The 13,746-nt window shown below is 35.0% G+C and overlaps 1 protein-coding gene across 1 annotated transcript in view; it reads left to right on the top strand.

Moving 5' to 3' along the window:
* mapkap1 (MAPK associated protein 1) overlaps positions 1-13,746 on the top strand; it is a 38,889-nt gene that overhangs the window by 3,076 nt on the left and 22,067 nt on the right. The window contains exons 3-5 of the mRNA XM_051894030.1: positions 7,281-7,370; positions 7,473-7,621; positions 9,905-10,077. Of these exons, the coding sequence (XP_051749990.1) occupies positions 7,281-7,370; positions 7,473-7,621; positions 9,905-10,077 (412 nt within the window). The remainder of the gene's footprint in view (positions 1-7,280; positions 7,371-7,472; positions 7,622-9,904; positions 10,078-13,746) is intronic.

The following is a 13,746-nucleotide window of genomic DNA, read 5'->3' on the forward strand; positions in this document are numbered from 1 at the left end:
TTAAAAAGCTTCCTACAGTTTTTTTCCAAAATAAAAATTAAACTTTTAACTCTTTCAAGTAAAGATATTAAGACACTTGCAGTCTCAAGTAAAATATTTTAATTTATTATGAAACATTAATTTATTTTATAATACAGTTGTATTACAATAGTAATATATTTCTGTCTTAGAAATAATAATAATGTATTAATTAGGGCTGTCAAGCGATTACAATTTTAATCTAATAAATTACATGATGTGGTGATTAATTAATCTAATTAAACAAACACTATGTAACTAAAAATGGTATTCCACACGCTCAATTTTGGTAAGGAGTATCGCTCAAAACCAGCTTAAAGGTTGAGTAAGTAGATTTTGAAAAACACTGTTTGGAAGTTAGTCGGTCTGACACCATCAACAAACGTGTGACCAATCAGCATTAAGGGGCGTATGACGGTCGAAGAGACAGAACAAGCATGAGGGAGATTTGGAAAAAAAAAAAAAAAAACTGCAGAAAGAGAGATGGGACACAATACAAAAGAGCTGAAAAGAATATCACTGGAATGCTTTATGACTGGGCAAGCGCTTTAGGACCCGCGTTAATATTAGAAAAGCTTTCCAGCGCTGGAGAGAGATAAGCGGGAAGGCCTGAAAAGAGACGTGGAGGCTGCTTTGATTCTGCTTTACATGTGAGGTTTTGATTGTCTGGAGCTGCTGTTGTCTTTGCGACTAACAACGAACACTTTGTATTTACTCTTGTGTACTGTACGTTCATTTTTTGTGCTTCTTTGTCATTCGTTCATCAACTGCGCTTTATTTTTCATGAAGCATTTTGCTGCATGTCAGCTGTGATAAGCAGACATCCACTCGCATTGCGTGTGTAACAGAGGCCAGATAGTGAGAGTTTTGCTGTTAGACTACTGCACACTGACGACCGCTAGAGAATGTGGTGTTTAGCGTCATTGTCAGTGCACTCGCCTCGCATGCCAGCGGTGATCGGGCCGGGGTTCGAGACCGACTCGTAGCAGGGTGGTTATGATTGGAGGGTGAGTTTTGGAGGCGGAGCAATGAAGAGAGGGGTGGGTTTGTTTGGGTTGATTTCAAATATCAACAAAGTCCAACAGTGTTTTTGAAAATCTACTTACCCCACCTTTAAGTGTGTTCATGCTTAACTTGCTCTATCAGTATTTTCAATATGTGGTTTTTGCATTTTGCAGTGGGATCATATATGAGCATGACAATGGCTTGTCATTGTCTTGAAGCTCATTGGTCACTACCAAGGCCACAAGAGTTTGCTAACCGATAATATCAAACATGCTGAATATAAAAAACCATCTGCTAATGGGATGCTGGCCTAAACTAAACCTTGCACGCTTCTGCTCCAGTTTGCTCTGCGGTGTCGGCCTGTGATTCAGTACTTCTCTTTCTCTCTGAAATGTATGAAAAATGAAATCTGTCTGTATTGCTCTGCTTTAAGCAGTCAGGTTGATGATGCTGATAAATGTGACATTTCAAGCCATTTAGGTCTCTAACAGGAAATACAGCCATAACTTGCTGTTAAAGAAGTTAAACAACAACAACAAATGTGTTAAGTTAAATAAGTGTGATATGTTATCATTACATCAAGACTAGCATTTATTTGGTCATCAACTAAACTGCTCCATGGCTTGCAGATGGACAGAAATCACAGAACAGGGTTGGGAATCAAGAATCCTTTTTTCAATAACAATTCTGGAATGCTTCCAGAAAGTGATCATTGATCTAAAACATTTATTTGTTTAGCAAAATATGGCATCAGAGGAAGTTCTGTGTATTTTTATTTTTGTAGAATATCTGAAATTATTTGACATCAGGCCATAAATGCAATTGATTGCAATTGAAAGAATTGTTTTCTAAAGAGTGTTCATTCTGAAAAGCTGAAAGAATTGTTAATGCAGTCCTTAAGGAACCAGAATCTTTAAGTGGAATCTGAATTGGAGCCAGAATCATTAGTTTCCTTACTATTCCCATCCCTACTGCTTACTGATTATCAATAGGCTGAAACCGTGGAGCAAATCAAAGCAGAAAGCTAGTTTTGAATTAGGCTTGACTTAAACACTATAGCCTTTTGCTGCTTCATCTTTCCCTCAAAGCTTTCCTGGTAACGCAGCGCTCTACATTATATGCTTTACTGTACCAGCCACAGAGAATTGAGCAGGAAAAATAATCTGGGGCTCAATAAATGTTTACATAAATAAAAAGAAAATTTCACAAAGCATTTTAATCTCAATAGGTACCATTTAAAATGAAATGAATTGTTTGTTTGGGGGAACTTGTTATTTTATTATCTGATTTTGTTTCCTTTTTCTGTGATTAAGGGTTAATCTGATTGTGCTTGTTGGCTGGGAATGGCAACTGACTGAAATTGATTTGTACTCTTAGACGATCTTGCCTTTGCAAACCTGTTTCCAGTGCTAAAATTGTTTCTGGTGAAATTGGATCTTTTGTCTTTTGGAATCAGTAAGCTTATCTGATAACAAATTACGTATTAAGTCTGGTCTTTCTTGTTTTTTTTTTGTTTGTTTGTTTGTTTTTTCCAGTAATCTTATTCCAAATAATCAATATGAACACAATTTTTAGTGTTTTGATACTGGACTATTACAGAGAATATCTCTGGTGTTTGTCTCATCTATGTTTTTCAGTAGACACCAGCAAACAATGTTTTATATTAAAATGGTTTTTGAGTGATTCTCTAATTATATTAAATGAGTAATTCCACAAAAACAACAACTTTTCACACAGAAAACGGTTGTTTTCTCACATTACAGGTGAGTTATGCTTATTATATTTTGCTTTTAAAACAATTAGGGATGCACCGATATGAAAATTTTGGCCAATACCGATAACCGATAATTCTTTATATTTGAAAGCCGATAACCTATGTATTGGACGATAAATCTAAATCAAAATTTTTATATAATTTTTGAGAGCCTGATTACAAAAAAAAAACATTAAAACCCATGTCCCAAGCACACAATTATAGACTTGCACTGTACATTGTGTTTAACTGTATTTTCCAATATTGAAGTGATTTCAATCATATTTCAAGCAATTCAAAACCATAATGGTGGACAGTGCGCATCTGAAGTGTCTCAGCTGAAGGAAACAATACATTATTTATCGGCTTTATCAGCCAAATTTTCTTATCGGGCCGATAATGATTAGGGTTGCAAAATTCCGGGAATTTTCAAAGCTGGAAACTTTCCATGGGAATTAACGGGAATATATGGGAATATATGGGAATTAACGGGAATTAATGGGAATAAACAAGGAATTTGCAAAATTGCAGGTTAGCCTATAACAGGGTACTTAAATGTAGTTGAAAAAAAAACATCTTGCAGCATAATTTTGGTTAAAACAACCAGATTTAATGCAATTTCAGTTGAATTTTTACCCTAACATTCACACAGCACACTACTTGCAGCAGGGCTATTGAGGCCACACCCCCTGCATGCACTGAGCATTCCCCCAGTCCATAACATACACATTTGATCAAAAATACAGAAAAAACAGTAATATTGTGAAATATAACCACAATTTAAAATAATGGTTTTCTATTTTAATATATATTAAAATATAATTTATTTCTGTGATGCAAAGCTGAATTTTCAGCATAATTTCTCCAGTCTTCAGTGTCACATGATCCTTCAGAAATTATTCTAATATGCTAATTTGATACTCAATTATCAATGTTGGGAACAGTTGTGCTGCTTATTATTTTTTATAACCTGTGATACTTTTTTCAGGATTCTTTGATGAATAAAAATTTAAAGAACAGCATTTATTTAAAATAGAAATCTTTTGTAACAGTATACACTACCGGTCAAAATTTTTTTTTTTTTTTTTTTTTTGAAAGAAATTAATACTTTTATTCAGCAAGGATGTGTGAAATTGATAAAAAGTTATATTGTTAGAAAAGATTTCTATTTTGAATAAATGCTGTTCTTTTTAACTTTTTATTATCAATGAATCCTGTAAAAAGTATTACAGGTTCCCAAAAAATATTAAGCAGCACAACTGTTTCCAACATTGACAATAACTGAGTATCAAATCAGCATATTAGAATGATTTCTGAAGGATCATGTGACACTGAAATAAATAACACAACAATTGCTGCAATAAAAATATTTATTTTACGTATTTACTAAATTAGAATTAATTGAATGCGAAAAAGAAATTTCATGTTATGACCAAACAAAATGTTTATATTTATGTTTGTATATGATGCATTTTATATAAATATTATATATTTATATAAATTTCCCAAAATTTCCCATAAATTCCTGTTAAGTTTCCAAATTGGAATATTTCCAAAATTCCCCAGGTTAAGTTCCCATGGAAAGTTTCTGGAAATTTACCGGAAAATTTCCGCCCCTTTGCAACCCTAATAATGATATCATTATAAATGAACATATATCGGCCGATACCGATATGGTGGCCAATATATTGTGCATCCCTAGCAACAATATAGCAATTATAACTGCAGATTTAGATGTAATTATGCAAGGCTCTAATTATGTTATGCTTGTTTGAACACAAGCAGCTTTCAGTCTGTGTAAAAAGGATTGAAATACTGATTCTTGGTTATGTTGAGGATTGTTCCTGGAGTCATTCAGTTTCAGTCAGTACCTCTCGTCATGGCAAATGTTGAAATGTGAATTAATCCTGGGGTAGGGATTGATAATCACTAGCTTTGATGAAATGGATGTGGCTTAGCTCTGGTTTTGCGATGCTTTTGTTGGAGAGGGAATCTTTGAAATATTCCTCTATTATCAACCATCTGAACAACTTGTCCCCAGGACGACAAGACAGTTTCGTGAGACCTGAGCCTGCTGGTAAGCAAGTGTTCAGGACAGGAAACAGTGCTGAAAATATCAATATGAATCTGATGAATCTTATCTATGAATCATGTTCAGTTTGAATTTCAGCAATTCATTTTGTAATCTCAAAAGAATATTCTTTAATTTGACAGAAGACCTTTTCGTATTATTTCATGACTTCAAGTGATCTACATATATATTTTTAAAAGAGTTGAAATCTGTCCCATATCAATCGAATCAATTTGGAAATTTAGAAAATTTAGAAATTTAGGCTAATACAAATAGCTAATAATTTTGCTTTGCCTAGAAACTTATAACAGTGGTCAGCTTTGTAAATCAAAACACTCTTTGCCTATTTTCTTAAAGGCTCCAATTCAACTTAATGTGTGTTCTTTCAATATTGTCGAAGCAACAATCACCAGTATTCAAGACATCGATAGAGTTTCCTTCATGTTGCGTTATAAATTGCAGTATGACAGTTCATAATGCAACTTGCAAGTTGAGTGTTTGCATTCACATATTTGTGAGAAGATTATATTTCATGGTTTGTGGTCACTTACATACACTCTAAAAAATGTGTTGGATCAGTTTGCATCAATTTTTTTTTTGTTATGACAACTTTGAGTGAATTTGCATTCAACCAACATACTACATTGAGTTAGAGGAACTTAATAATTTACAGCATAAACACACATTTTTAAGTTGATTTCTCAAAAACATTAAGTCGCTCCAACTACCAGAGTTGTATCCTTGGAACCAAATAATCTCTTTCAGTTCAAATCAACAGCTATCAAAGCACATGCTAACATAATTTAACATGTATATTTAATGAACAAGTAAGATATTACTTGTCACTGGCATTAGCGCAGTCATTGCTTGTAGAGTCAATAGTGTTTACCTTCAGCACAATGGTAACCACCACAAAACTTCAGCATTACAGAAACTCTTTTAAATGTCAAACATAACAGCATTAAACACTAACAGGTCTTTCACATAAAAAATACATATAATTTCAACATTTATTCTCCCGATCCAGTCCTAATGCAAAGCATGCTGGGAACTAGAAATGATCAACATTATTATGTCAACAGAACTCTACAAAATAATGTTTGGAACTTAAAAAGTTTATTTAAAACAATAAATTAGAATTTATAACTTTCAACCATGCATTTATTTGAGTTGTGGTAGCAGGTCCCCTGAATGACTTTTTAGAGTTTATATCGCCTTCATCCCATTCCCAGACCACTCAGGTTGCAGTTCCAGAAACAACAAAACACTTTTTGTGTTACAGAGCAAAAACCGTTTAAGGGAAACATTTGCCCTGCAATTAAAGGGGATTACATTTGAATACATACTTCAAGTTCAGGTGCTGCATATTTGTACTTGCTCTCAAAATACAAGCCAAGTGCTCTCTGACCAAATCTTTTAGTTTTAAGTGTACAAATTGGACTGCTTTGAATATAACCAAACGCATACAAATGCATATATGCAGCTTATAGACAATCTGTAAAATTAAAAATGTAGATCAACTGTAGACCTCATGAAATAAATGTAAAATGTCTTTTATTTCTATGTAGACATTGCAGAATATTCTTGTCCTAATATAATCTAATGACATGAATGAAAGACTAAAGTTAAGAGTGTTTGTTCAGACGGTGATTGTCTGACTAACAATGAATGTCATGTTGTGTTTTTCCAAGTTTGCTTCAGATGGTATTTCTGAATAACACAGCTTAATTTCACAGTAGACCTTAAAATAATAGTGGTTTGTAAGCTACGTGTTACGCATTTTAAGGCCATTCATTTTTATTTGCTTTGTGACATGGTTTTTATGATGTCACTTAATGTAATGAGGAAAATAATGATTTCAATTAGATTTGTAAAGTACAAATGTTTTAGTACACATCATGGTAGTATTTGCTGTAATAAATTTAATTCATAAAAACAACAACAACAATGTCCAGACAGAATTAGCAGCTATGTTGATGTGTTGTTGTTTTTTTTTTTTTATTGTCTTGATCACCATCCAATATACAGTGTATTATTTTTATTTCTTTTGAATTGAATCTCACAAATGAATGTCCAGGTCATATTTCATCGAAACACATTTTTGGCAGCTTATTGACAAGGTAAATACTAGTGTAATAGTGGGTCAAGTTAGACATTGATCTGTTAGATAACCAGCGCTTTAATATTTAAATCATCAGTCTAGTAGTAACCTGTCTGTCTTCAGCATTTTTAATCAAAGATGTATCATAGCTAGAAAGGTGTCATAACCTGCTGTATATTTTTTCTCCAGGTGAATTCATCCCTTGAATTTGTCAATCACAGTTGTAACAGAATTATAATATACATGTCTGCTTTGCATTTTGAGACCATTTGAACTCTAATGGGGTCACACCACTGACACTGTTAATGAGATGAAAGTCTTTTCATTTAAAGCTCAAAGACTGGAGCGACTGAGGAAAGAACGACAAAACCAGATCAAGTGCAAAAATATACAGTGGAAAGAGAGAAGCTCGTCTCAATCAGGTACAGTAGCGGTAGCTGTACTCAAACGAACAAAGTTCACATTCAGTTACTCTTCTTCATTTCTTGTCCTCTGAATGGTTTTTCCTCTGTTGATTTTTGTAGCAGACGACTTGAGCTCCCTTTTTGAAAAGAAGGACTTTAAGGACAGGCCCCGGAGCACAGGCAGTAAATCCACACTCTCACTGCGGCTAGAACAGTGTCCCCAACAGCTCAACAACCCCTTCAATGAATACTCCAAATTTGATGGCAAGGTGAGCACTTCTGTGTCCAGACTAAGTACTTTGACTCTAAAAGGTCTTAAAGTGACAGCAGCCTAATTAACCAGTTGCTGTGATTAATGTTAATCAAAGAACAAAGGTAACAGAAGATTTTAGCTTTAATAAGGATTTATGCAGTGAAGACTGTAAAGTGTTTGATAACTTTATTCAATTTCTGTATATTTCCTACCTGTTAGACAAGTAAATATGACATTTATTATAATGGGTTTATGCGAAGGTTGTTTTAAGTGCACTTAAATTAAAAGTTTTTTAAAGCCTAATAAATGTTGAAATTGATATTTATACTGTAATGTTGAATGTCTATAATTAATGTTTAAAAAAAAAAAATAAATAAATAAATAAATATATATATATATATATATATATATATATATATCATAGAAACATCAGTACCAGTTTTAGTATCGGCGATACTGGCCTTCATTCATAAAAAGATGCCATTAAACAAATATTTAAAATATACTTTAAGTTGTTTCTACATTAATTTGGAGAGTAACTGTGAAATCATTACAATATAAAAATATTAAAAAGTCCAATATTTTTAATCACAATTAATAGCGATTGTGATTAAAATTGATGTGCGATTTATTAGTAAATTTTTTTTAATCGCTTGACAGCACTAATATTTAGACAAAATCATTATCAGTGTCATTTTAGAATTATTGAGATACTAATAGTATTTAATTATTAAAAAATATATATATATTTATTTATATATAATATTTTGAGGTTTTATTTTTAGTATTTCATTTTTATTAATTTTATTATAGTTAATGTTTTAATGATTTTGTGTGTTTTTGTCAATTTTAATAGATTTTTGTTCATTTTTATTTCAGTTTTAGTTATTTTAGTACATCAAGTTAAACTAAATGAAAATTCGAAATATTGCTTTGGCGACTGTGAAATAAAAAAAAGTTTAAGTTTTTTATATTGTATTTTGATTTCAGTTAATGTTTATTTAATTTCAAGTAATTAAAGCATTTTTATGGTTTTAGTTTCAGTTTTAAAGTCGTCATGAAATCAAAATTGAGCCTATTTACTTTGTTAGTGCACATTACTAGTTTTCTGGTGAACAATTCATCCATGCAAGTTAATCCACACACACAAAATAAAATTGTCTTCGTAATCTTTAATCAAAATCTGAAAATGTACTTCCCCTCTGGAATGGCCTTCCTTCTCTAATGACGTCAATTTGACGTTTGGGTAGAACTCCTGCAAGCTTTGACAGCGAGCTGAATGGAACGCCCACTTTTCTAGATCCAGTCAATTCCCACAAGGGAAAAAAAAACAAGCCTCGCCCTCTATTTGTTTCGTTTCACTCTTAAAATACATCACAATACTGCGGTAAAGATTTTCGCAACTTCCGGTTCATGCGGACTTTAACTATAATAACCCTCATAATTATTAACTGTTTATGAATGTTGCAGGGCTGAACCCTTCCTCTCTTGCATGATTAAAAACAATGAACATGCTTAACTTCCACTTCCACACTCAATTTTCATAGCTCACCATGAACACTCATTGTAGAAAAATATGTAATGAGGCTTTAAGTGAATGGCAGTGTTAATTTAATAAAAAAAATTTTGGGGGGATGATGGGTTAAAGAGGCTTTTCATCACCCTCTAAGCATGCTCTTTCTAAAATACAGAACAGAAACACATGGTGTCACGCAGGTTTCTCTCCTGTCTCCTTGCATTAGGATCAGCTCCAGGCTATAACACCTTCACAGAACAGAGAAAGACTGCTGTTTTAATTTTTTGACAGTCTTGGAGATTTTATGTGTAGTTTGTCATTGTGCATCACTTACAGCTGTCTCTATCACCTGTTCCCCTTTGGCTGTTTAGATTCATGTTTTTACAAACACTCTGTTTTCTGTACTATGAATTTGTCAGGAATGCAGAAAAAGCTTCCCCTCTTCCTTATTTTAATGTTGTAAGTGATATTAGCAATATCTTTATTTACTTATGTATTTATTTATTTAGAATTTTTTTTTTTTTTATCTTGGGGCTTATTTGCTACTTGTACTGACTAACTGAGAAGAAACAAAATAATTTTGAGGATAGAAAGCACTAATGTAATCAGGACATGACAAACCAGATTCAAACCTGTGCCTACTGAGTGAGCACCAAGGCTCAAAAAAGGCCTTGGTTTGACATTATTTTTTATCTATTCACCTACTTTTTGCATAAAAATTTGCAGTATCTTTTTAATCACATGATTGCTTACAGTCATGCTTCATTCATCTTTCTTTTTCAGGGCCATGTTGGTACAACGGCAACCAAAAAAATTGACGTCTACCTCTCAATGCAGTCGACCCAAGAAAAGATTCACCCCATGACGGTGGTCACGATGGCTAACGCTCGGGTCCACGATCTAATCGGGCTCATCTGCTGGCAGTACACCTGTGAAGGCCGCGAACCCAAGCTCATGTTAGTAGAAAAAACTTTACACATGCATTATTATCTTTTCATATTCCAGTGCTTTAATGTTAACATTGTCTTTAAAGAGTACATAACACAATTTCTGTCAATCACATGTTAATCTTGAGTACATATAGAGTAGTATAGCATCCTTCATATCTCCGAAGAGTCTTTAGTTTTATCAGATTTATAAAAGACAGATACACTGTACTGAGTCTTTCTGAAACAGCCGAGCTCCTGGAGGCGTGCCGTGTGAGCGGAGCTAAAGAGTGACGAGCACGCGCAGCTTTTGTGTAGCGATCGTCTGCAAGCTATCAATGGTCAGCTAAACAAATGTATTTAAACACACACAATACACCATCGCATTATCCCTGAATAATTTTTGAATCACTATAATGAATATAGCGTATAGTGAATGATGAATAATGAATTTATGAATTCACTACATTCGTGTTGTTTACATTATATGCACTTAGGCGCATATTGCCAACAAAACAGACATTTGAAGCAGTTTTACTCTCCACCTGTGGTTCTGACTCATGACCGGGATCATTATAGCTGTGACCGCTCCCATCTTTCAGTTTCAAACGAGATGTAAATCCAGCGTTAAACTGGCCATTGTTGATTTCGTAGTCTAAAAACAAAGTGACAAATCTTTCTCGAGCAAGTCCTGTGCAGGGCTGCCGATGACTTCCATAACCTGAACGAAGCGCGTTGATGGGCGTGCTCTTGCTCTCTCACCCTGGTCGATGTGAGAAGTATTACGTAATAAAGGGCCATATTCGGAAAAAACTGTCCGAAGTTTGTGAGAAATCTGAAGAGTATTTTTGGCACAGAAATACTCCATTATATGTCCAACTCGTTTTTTTTTAAAACTTTGGCCATCTTTAACAGTGTAAATAAGTGAGAATGTATGAAATGGCATTAGACCCCCCCTTTAAAGGATTAGCTTACCCCAAAAAATGAAATTTCTGTCATTAATTACTCACCCAAACCCGTGAGACCGTCGTTCATCTTTGGAGCACAAATTAAGATATTTTTGATGAAATACGAGAGGCTTCTGAAACACCCATAGGCAGTAAAGTCATTGCACCTTTCAAGGCCTAGAAAGGTAGTAAAGGCATCGTTAAAATAGTCCATGTGACTACAGTGGTTCAAACTTAATGTTATGAAGCGACGAGAACACTTTTTGTGTGCAAAAACAAAACAAAAATAATGACTTTATTCAACAATTTCTTCTCTTCCACATTCTTCAGATTTCAGTTTTGGGTGAACTCTAACCCTTTAAGGTGTCAGTATAATATTGCTGTGAGTATATCAGTAATGTTACTTGTTTAGGGTGTCATAAATAAAATATTCTTGTTGTCAACATGCTTGGAAAGTGCTACTCTCCAAGTTATGTACTAGTGATCCTTCCCAGAGGCATTTATATTCTTTTCCCATCTACCTCTGCTGCTAATGCCAGTCTTGACCTTTCCCAGCGAAAGCAGGGATTCCCCTGGGTTTCTTTCTCATCTCCTCATTCAGTGCGTCTCCGAGGTTTGCTGACCGAATAGTGCAGGAATTTTCTCCCTGGTACATGGTACAATATGAAGATTTATACTTCGGTCAGATTGAGGAGAGGGTAACCATTAAAATGGAGAGGAGACGAGGGGTAAAAAAAAAAAAGAAAAAAAAAAGCAGATTCCCTCTTGGGCAGCTTGGTGCCTCACACAGACAGTCTTGGTGGTTGATGTGAGACCTGATTGGCATAGCAATGAGCCTTTTCCCCCTGGAGGAGGGTCAGGCTGTAGAGAGGAAGAGATACACTACTTGTGTGGGGTTTCAATGAGTCTACTACCTCCGTATGGCTTTGGCCATTACTAGAGACCTTCTGAAAGGTGCTTTTGAGTGAGGATCAAGGTAAAGGGATGCCCCTCTTGAATTCAAAGATGATTCTTTCAGGACATTCAGTTCACGATCAGCAGTTCACAGAAACAACTTGACTCCAGGCTGCAAAATGTCAATTTGCAGTTACCATTTTGTGTCAGATATGTAGAATTTTTGGGGTAAAATATATAAAATAAAATATAAAATATATATCGTATTGACAACTCATCAGTTAATCATTTACCATCTTAAATTATGCGTAATGTTAGACAAACCCAGGTTTCCTTACAAAGCATGGATGGATGGATAAGCCATATAAATATCAGCAACTGTACCAAATTGCATATTTTTACTCAGTTTGGACCTCCAAATAAAATTGAGGTGTTTTTTTTTTTTTTCCCCGTGAATGCTCCTTATTCTCACTATATCATACTATGTGAGCCATAAAAGCCTGATGTATCAGGTATGGTACTCAACAAAAAACACATGGTTTTGTGTCTTATGTCAGGGTTAAGAATCAGACAGAAGGTCTTTTGAGACATTAAGTTTGACAAGGATCTTAGATATTCAGGAGAACATGGGCCCTGTTTCCACTTGGTATTAATATGCGTTTTGGTCGATCGGATCACAAGTAGGCGAGGGAGACACATTCCCGTTTACACCTGGTGTTTTCTTTTGTCCATTTTCGATCACTTCTGTCCTGATTTCTTCGAGGGGAGGGTCTATGGGCAGGTAAATGTATGGGCCTTTTCGTATCTTTCGATCTAATGGATGAAATAAGCTCACGCAATTTACATATGAACTCACTGAAGATGACGGAAAAAATTATGAAGAGCAGCAGCTTTCGTTTCTCCTCTGACAGCCGCAAGACCGGCCGAATGCGGTGAGTGTGTGTTAGAAATCAGAATTGGTGAGTAATTGGTATGTTTTCCGTCTTCAAACCAAATTCTTCAGCCGACAAAGTTTAAATCCTTTCTGGCTAGCGCGCTTCCCATAATGTTTACGCATTAGGTCAGTAGGTGCATTCGACCACTTGAGCGTTTCCACTACGAAAACAATGGGCCCTATTTTAACACTCTAAGTGCATGGTGTAGGTGCACTTAGGGAGTGTCTGAATCCTCTTTTGCTAGTTTAACAACAGAAAAGTGGTCAGTGTGCCAGCCACATGGTCCAAAAGGGTTGTACCTAGTCTCTTAATGAGTCATAGGTGTGTTTTGGGCGTAACGTACAATAAACCAATCAGTCTCATCTCTCATTCCCTTTAAAAGCCAGCTGCGCTTGAACCATGGCGGATTTGCTATTTACATGGTGGAATTTGCAAGCGGAAAGACTGAATGCTTCTCCAGAGAGAAATCATTTTATTTTTAATATATTTAAAAATGTTTGTGTGTTGCGCGTCGCTGTGTGTGTAACAAGCAGAGTGTATGTGCATTGTGTACCCGGCTATAGGTGCATATTACTAATGCACCCTTTAAATAACAAAAAAAAAAAAAAATACTGCGGCACTGACTTTAGACCAGGTTTTTGTTTGTAAATGGTGCAGTCATTTTCATTTGCCTCAAAATAGCAACATGCCAACAATGCACCTGAACACACCTTGTTTTTGGACCAGAACGCCCATGGGCAAACAGATAGGCATGGCGCTGGGCGTGAAAATGATATCTGCGTCGGGCTGAAACTAGCAAAAAACACCTGGCGTTGCATTGCGCTGGGTGTATGATAGGGCCCAATGTGTTTTCAACTACCTCTGGAAGTGGTCAAAAATGGACAAGCTCAAAACGTTTTAGACCCCGTTTACCTCTGTATCTA

The sequence above is a fragment of the Ctenopharyngodon idella genome, chromosome 5, assembly GCF_019924925.1.
Source record: "Ctenopharyngodon idella isolate HZGC_01 chromosome 5, HZGC01, whole genome shotgun sequence".
NCBI lineage: Eukaryota > Metazoa > Chordata > Actinopteri > Cypriniformes > Xenocyprididae > Ctenopharyngodon > Ctenopharyngodon idella.